The sequence below is a fragment of the Corvus brachyrhynchos genome, unplaced genomic scaffold, assembly GCF_000691975.1.
Source record: "Corvus brachyrhynchos isolate BGI_N302 unplaced genomic scaffold, ASM69197v1 scaffold3, whole genome shotgun sequence".
Classification (NCBI taxonomy): Eukaryota; Metazoa; Chordata; class Aves; order Passeriformes; family Corvidae; genus Corvus; species Corvus brachyrhynchos.
The window spans coordinates 1,792,244-1,799,921 of NW_008237619.1; the positions used below are offsets into that span (position 1 = coordinate 1,792,244).

The window sequence follows — 7,678 nt, forward strand, 5'->3', positions numbered from 1 at the left end:
CAGCTCTGGCCATGTGAAGCCAAGGGCAAACATCCCTTCCTAAACACCTTCTCCATTCCCCCAAGACACCAAGCTCCCAACACCTACCACCTGCACATGACATTGAGTCCCTGGCCCTGCCAGTACCCCATTGGAGTTGGGAGAGGCAAGATCACCCATCCCATGGGACCCTCCTAGGCAAAACCCACCTCTGCAGCCTTTCCTCCCCCCATACCAGCCCGACATTTATCTAGCTATTTAAATTTCCTTTCTTTTTCTTATTAAGCCTAGTGGCGAGTGGGCGGCTGCCAGAGAGGAAGTTGGGAGTATGCAGAGCAGGGGGAGGGGGGAGAGCACTGGGAAGGATAAAAGGCTTCAAGCAGCTGGGCCTTTCCTCTGCCCCTTCACTTTCTGCTTTTAAAACCCTCCCATGGGCTCTTCACTCCCTTCTCCAACATCCAGAGCCTCTTTCCATCACTCGGACAGGCTGAAAGTGGAATGGGGAGGGGGGAGGGGGGTTCCTGTGTCAGTTTGGGGAGTGGTAGATTTCCTCAAATCCTTCTCCAACCTGATCCCATTTTCTGGATGGGTAAACTGATAGCAGAGGGATGTGGTGAACCCCTTGGGAGCATCCTGAGTGTGTTGGCAGCCACATGCTCTGATAAAAAAAGCATAGATGGAGAAAAGGCAGGAGGCAACAAAAAGAGAAAAATAATGGGAGAAAGGCTGGAAAAAGCCAGTGACAGTTTAATGGGGCTGTTGATGGAATAATGACTGGTTTAAAGTCTGCTGGAGTGTGGCTGCTCTCTAATAACCCAGGACCCGATAATCTGCTGAGTTCATTACTGAGGGGGAAGGGGGAGTGCAGGGGTAGAAGCCACTCAGTGGGATGCAGAGTGGTGGGCTGAGCTGCCATGGGTGCGGGATGCAGGGGAGAACCCGTGGAAACAACCTGTACTGATGCCATGGAGTGATTGTGGCATCATGCCGGGGTGTCCAGCCACCACCTGCCTCCTCCTCAGGGTACCTGAGATGAGGACGGTGAATGTCAGGTATCCCCACCACAAGACACAATGCCCAGGAAGGGCAGCACTCAGGGCAGGCAGCATTCAGGAATGGCAGCATCAAGCCTGGCATTCAACTAATCCATGTGTCTGGCACACAAGGTCACTGATGCTCCCACCACCACCAGACCATGGGCAAGGACAGGGACAGTGACGGTTCCAAGGGCTCTGGCACTCCGGGAAGAGGCTGTGGGTCTCAGCCAGGTCCCAGCTGAGTCCCAGCCTGTGGCTGTGGAGGAGCCAGAAGACACCCTCACGTGCCCAACCCCCCCCCCAATGCCAGTTTATTAAGTTGTTTGTAAATGTCTCTGCAATTAATCACTTGCCGATGTGGGGTGTCACATGGCGCTCGCCTCCGCAGCACTATGAATAGCGAGAGCTGGAGAGAGGCCCCATCCATCCCGCTCTGGAGTGACAGGCTCCTGGCTGGATCCATCCCTCCACAGGGCAATGCTGTACCAGCTCAGTGCAGCAGTAGTGCTGGTGCTGCAGAGTGTCCTGGCCCCTCCTCCTTTCACTGGGCTTGAGGACATCAGGGCAGGGGGGTCCCCAGTATCACCACTGCATCCTGGCTACCCTCAGATGGGCTGTCAGCAGCTCACTGCCCATCTCTTCCCTCAGAAAACAGTATGAAGTTGAGGAGAACCCAACTTCATGCTTATGGGATCCAGGGGTTCCCAGCACCACCATTGCATCCCTCCTGCCCACTCCCAGCTTCCCTCAAGTGGGCCACCAGCAGCTCCCTATCAATCCCTTCCCCAAAGAACATGGTTAGAGATGAAGTGAACCCCAAATCTCATGTTCATGGGATCCAGAAGGGTCCCCAGCATCCCCTGCTGCACCCATGCTCTGCCCCCAGTCTGTTGTGGGGTGCAGGGAGGACTGACCCAGCTCTGGCTGGAAGCTTGGCTGGCTAGGAGTCAGCGTTTGTTTGGAGCAGGGCAAGATGAAGTGGTTGGATGTCCTGGTGGTGAGTGGGAAGGAGGATAAGAGGGACAGTTGCATGACCAGAGACACAGGTAGGCTGCTGAAGGAAGGGGGGATTGAGGGAATGGTGGTGGGATGGGGGAGAGATAGAGGTGGGGAAGGAAGGAGGGAGAAAGGGAGGGATGGATGGATGGATGGATGGATGGATGGATGGATGGATAAGTGAATGGATGAGTATCTAAAAAAGCTGAGCACTAACGTTATTTCTTGGCACATCCCTGAGGTTTGGTGCCAGGCATCTGCTCCCGGCCCACAGAGTCCTAGGCACCAGAAGCCCCATGGGGCAGCCTGGCACAGCAGAATGGGAGAGGGGTCATGAAACCAGGGGTGGTGAAGGTTCTTCCTCTCTCCCCAACACTTGGGTCCTCACCCTGCCACAACGAGGGGCCTGAGCCACACACTGGTGTAGTTGAGGCTTGTGGTGTGCTGTTTTAAGGGGGCAGTGGGGACACAGGTGCCTCCCCTCTGTCTCCCTCTTGGTGCCTCCTCCACACCTTCCAGCTCTACAGGTGACACTGCCAGCACTGTTGCCACCATCCTGCATGCTGGCAGTGCCTGCAGGTGATTGACAGCCCTCCTGCTCCCACGCATGACTCACTAACAGCCCCTGTGGCGGCTCAGCCCGAGGAGGGGGCGGTGGGACACCCCCATCCAGGGCTGCCGCAGACAACTCAGCCGGGAGTGATGCTCCCAGCCCTGCAGTTACACCCAGCCCCCTGAATCCCTCCATCCCTGCATCCCTGAGGACCAGCATCCCTGCCTCCCATCACCCCTGCACCACCACATCTGCAGGGGTTAGTATCCCCACATCCCTGGAAACAAAGGAAAGCAGAGGCCCAGCTGCCTTCTGCCACTCAGGCTGAGCTCCAAGGGTGTTCCCCGCCACGATGGCTGTGAGGTAAAGCTCAACGGGTTTCCATGGCAAGTTCCAAGGTCACAAGCACTGGCATGCAGCAGCAGAGCACAGCATCAGCCATGGGCTGTAGGGGGGAGTTCCCATGGCTGCCATGATCCATGGAGACAACTCCCAACCTCTGGCTTTGAAATGCCCATTGTGCCTCACACTGCAGGGGCCCAGGCCCTGAAACACACCTGCACACGTGTTCCTTGGTAGCTCCCACCCAGTCCTGGTGACCCATAGTGGCAGTCCAGCGCAGACCCCAACTCTAGCACTGGCACAGTGTCCTGGCTGCACTGGCAAGGCTCAGCAATGCCAGCAGAGGACTGTTGGGACTGGGGTGCTACTGCTCTGTCCCCAAAAGGGCAGCCTTCTCCATGGTACCCATTCTCTGGTAACCACCCAGTAGGTGCATCCAGGACCATCCCTCTGCTCTTCCGGGATGCCAGCTCCCAGTGCTCCCTACCCTGTGTGGCTGGCAGAGACCTGAACACTCCCATTTTGTTTCTTAAGACCTTTAATATCATCAAGAGGTGGCAGTGGGACACAGGGGCTGCTCCTGCCATTTCCACCCTGATGGATGGAGGACAAAGATCAGGGGCACCCACTTTCCAGTTCTGGGTGAATACTCAAGCTCTTGTCATCCTGCCCTACCCGGCATGGAGAGGACCCTTCCCCAGGAGTGATGGGAGTATGATGATGCCGGTACCTGGGGCCAGGTGTGCATCCCATGGGAAGGGCTCGTCCGGCATCCCACAGGAAGGGCAGCTCCCACCTGCCTTATCATTTTAGAGGAGAAAGACTTAAAAATAGGGGATGGAAGAGGAAACGTAAAAGCCCTCAACTGCAGCTCCCAGCCAGGCTCTACTTCTCCTCCTGGAGCTGGGAAAAGAAGCGGTGGCCAAAGGCAGCTGGAGCACAGAGTCAGGAGACTGACACCCCATGGGCTGTCTGGCAATGGCTCCCAAGCCCAGCTCTGCTGGGGTGGGGTGGGGGGTGGCCTCGCTGCCATTTCCCCTCCTGGCTGCCCTTGGTCCCCGCAGTGGAAGGTGAGAGGGCCCAGTGGAGGCTCCAGAGGCAGCAAGACCCCTGGCAGGTGCCAGGGTGCAGGGCTGGTGCAGGACCCCGAGGGCTGCCCCACTTGGAAATGAACCTGTGGCACAAGTGGAGAGCAAAGTGTCAGTGAAGGGGACAGAGCAGGCGCTTCCAACCCCTTTCCACCTTTGGGGACATGGCACATGTCCCCAAGCCAAGATGGCAATAGGACAGACAGAGCCATTGGCTCCCACTGCCACCAGATCAGGACAGGGGGTGCAGGCAGGGGGGAAACTCACTGGCATGTCAGTTCTCCAGCTCAGACGTTCCGCAGGAGCTGGGGACAAAGAGCAGACAGATCACCTTTCATCCTCAGCCTCCTCCTCTGTGTCTGGGCTTCACTGGCAGCATGGTACCCAGGGGGACACAGGGAAAACCCCCAGCAAGAGAAACCATGGTCCCCCCAGGGTCACTGCTGTCCCAGCACCCCTCCCCATGCTGGCCCCGTGGCAGGGGACACTCACCCACTGTCCCCTGGGAGCCCTGGTGCGCTGGTCCCCTGTACCAGACCACACAACCACATGCACACTGCGAAGCACAGCCCACAGCAAAGCCCCTGGAGGCTTTCCGGCTGCCCCCCGTTATAAACCTGAGCCTGTGCAGGGGTTCCAGGGCAGCAAAGATGCTGCTCTCTGCCCTTGGGCACCCATTGGATGATGCCCAACCGATGCCACTGGGGTATTCCCCTGGCATGGCCCTGTCCCCCGGTTTATAACAGCAACGAAGGCCCAAGCGACTGGCTTGGAGGCAGTGGGATCGTCTCTGTCCCACTGCCAGCCCCGTGGCTGGGCAAGACACCAGCACCCGCACCCACATGGTTGGGGGACACCCGATGGGTGACAGCCCCCAGGCAGGACAGCTGTTGCAGACAGACAGACACCAGGATGGGGAGCTGATCTGTGACCAGGACAGAAAATCCACGCCTGTTAGAGGAAAAAATCAGGAGCATGGCAGCATCCCCTCTTCTTGCATCACATGGTTTGGGACCCCTCTGGACACAGGAGACCCCCACAGTCCCCAAAGGATCAGCCTGCCCCCCCAGATCCATCACTGGAGATGATGCAGTACATAAGGTCGTGCAGGGGGCCAGGATATCCCCCACCCAGGTTTGGAGACCGGGACCCCCTATCATGTGATGCAGGGGGGATGCAGCCCCACATGGAGGACCACCAGTGCCCCCAGATCACTCACAGTTAGGGGGTCAGTAGCAAAAGCAGCCACACTGTTCCTCATCTCGCTTTCATTGCCCCGCAGCGGGATGAGGGAGATGTTACCCAACCTGGCATCCTGCTGCGGCCGTGCCGCCCGCATCTTGGGACGCTCCGAGGGCCACAGGGCACCCCCATTCTGCAGACAGAGGGGACAGTGATGGAGACCGGAGACTCACCCAACCCAGGACCTCTCTTTTGCTCTGAGGTGCTGGTGTTTAGGGATGCTTGGATACCCCAAAGGGTTTCTGCTGGCTAAGCATCCCTGTGGGACTGTCCCCCATGGGGTGCCCCACTTTTACGGGAGTGATCATCTGGCCCACTCCCTACCTGCACCTGGAGGAAGGTGGCGAACCACTCCCGCAGATCGGCCTGGGTGTCACAGCACAGGTACCTGTGGAAACAGTGTCAGCAGCCAGAGGAGGTGGTGGAGGCAAGTAGGGTGTCCCCTCTGCCCACTCTGGGGACACCCGCCTGCTTCAGAGACCTCAGCTGCTGCTATGCATGAGACCCCAGGGGACTGAAGGGGACAGCCACAGGTCCCAGGGGGAACCTGTATGGGGCCATGGGTGCTCAGCCCGGCTGTCCCCACACATATGATGTCCCTGCCAGTGTCAGGAGGGCAACTGGATGATCTTCAAGGTCACTTCCCATCCAAACCATTTCAAGATTTCTATGATTCCCCATCTCCCCCTGCCATGGCAAAGGCTCCAAAGAGCTGCCACATGTCCATCTGTCCCAGGGATAAGTTTAGTATCCCGTGTCGCCTTCCCTCACCATTGCTGCTTCTCGTGCTTCTCGTTTTCGTAGAATACTGTAAAGCCCCAGCTGGAAGAGGACAGTGAAAACATGAATCCCAACAGCCCATGCTGCCGTCCTCTGCTAGCCAAGCACCCCAGCAAACCCCTCTCATCCCTGCCAACCCCCATCCCTGCAAACCCCCCATTGTCCCTGCAACTGCCCCCTCTAGCCCCACAAACCCTCCCCCAGTTCTGCAAATCTCCCCAGCCCCACAAACACCCCCGGGGACAGTGCCAGAAACAGGGCTGGGGAGAAAGACACGGCAGGAACAGCACCGAGTACAGGGCTGTGGACAGTGCCAGGGACAGCCCGGTCCCTGCTGGTTAGACCAGGCTGCAGCAGCGTCCTACAGAGCTGCTCTGACACCTGGTGGCAGGAGGCCCGGCCAGCAGGGGTCGGGTCCGGCAGCCAAAACTGTCCCTGTCCTTGTCCCTGACCCCATCTCCACTCCTATCCTCATCCTTCGGCTCCACAGGCTGCTCACCACGTCGGGGGTCGAAGTTTCTTTTTAACGCCCAGGTAGACCTTCAGGTTTCGGACAGGCCACTCCTTCTCTGGCTTGTGACTCTGGGAAAACAGGGAACCGGCACTGGGTTGGTGGCTGCTAGACCTGTCCCCACCCACCATGGTCCCCCCACCAGTGCTGGGATAGGGTCCACCCCCCAGCAGGGAGGAAAAGCTGTAGTGATGTGGTGACAGGCAGGAGGGTGAAGCCCAGCATGCCCAGCATGGAGCCGAGCATGTGTCTGTCACCCATGGCAAGGGCCACAGGTAACAGGAAAGGGACACAGGTGGCCTGTCCCCCCTAGACAGTGCCAGTTGCCTTCAGAGCTGGGACCCACACTGGCACATTGTGACAGAGTCTCGAGAACCTGGAACGAGACATCCCCCATGGGGATCCCACCTCATACCCCTCCTCAGCATCATGGCCATGGTCACGGCCACGGCAGTGATGGACCCAGACCCACTCTACCCAGAGCACATTCCAAAATGTCCCACCGCCATCATGGCACAGCATGAGGACCCTTCCAGTGCTGGCTGTGCCTTGCCATGACCCAAAAGCAGGTGCCACACTGGACACATGCCTCCATCCATGTTCACATGCAAGCAGTGTTGACTTACAAGAGCCCGATCCAATGCCCGCAGGATGGGGAAGCAGCTCAGCCCATCCCCATCCTCTATGGTCCCTTCCCCAGACCCAGCTCTGGCTGCCTGGAGTGAAAGACAGCAGGACCCCCAAGCCAGAGGGGCCAAACAATGCTGGGGGCTAATGGGGAGAGATGGTAGCACCAGGGACAGTTCCGGTGACTGGCACATGTGTGCTGCAGGATTGGATTTGGGACTGACCCTGGATTGGATCTGAGGTCAACCCTGGGCAGACTTGTAAGGGCAGAGGGCATGGGAGCCCCTGCACCCCAGCTAAGCCCCCTGTTCCCCTCCCTACTCACGCTCTCCAAGGGGGGGCTCCGCTGCCTCAGGCTCTGTTCAACAGAGGAGAGGGGTTAAAGCAGAGGTGGGGCACCCTCCCTGCAGCCTCCCTGTGCCCAAGGGCAGGGCATAGGGATGGAGTGGTGATGTGCCAGGGTGCAGTGTCAGATCAGGGCGAGCAGGAACGGGGGGGGGGAGGGAGTGGCTGTGCCTGCACA

The 7,678-nt window shown here is 58.6% G+C and overlaps 1 protein-coding gene across 1 annotated transcript in view; it reads right to left on the reverse strand.

The window, feature by feature from the left end:
* Window positions 1-710: 710 nt before the first annotated feature.
* The window catches only part of ARAP1 (ArfGAP with RhoGAP domain, ankyrin repeat and PH domain 1), a 38,445-nt gene continuing 31,477 nt past the window's right edge, over window positions 711-7,678 (reverse strand). Inside the window, 7 exon segments of the mRNA XM_017731637.1 lie at window positions 711-4,081; window positions 4,263-4,300; window positions 5,215-5,370; window positions 5,562-5,625; window positions 6,009-6,059; window positions 6,517-6,599; window positions 7,481-7,513. Coding sequence (XP_017587126.1) covers window positions 4,283-4,300; window positions 5,215-5,370; window positions 5,562-5,625; window positions 6,009-6,059; window positions 6,517-6,599; window positions 7,481-7,513 — 405 coding nt within the window. The 3' untranslated portion in view covers window positions 711-4,081; window positions 4,263-4,282.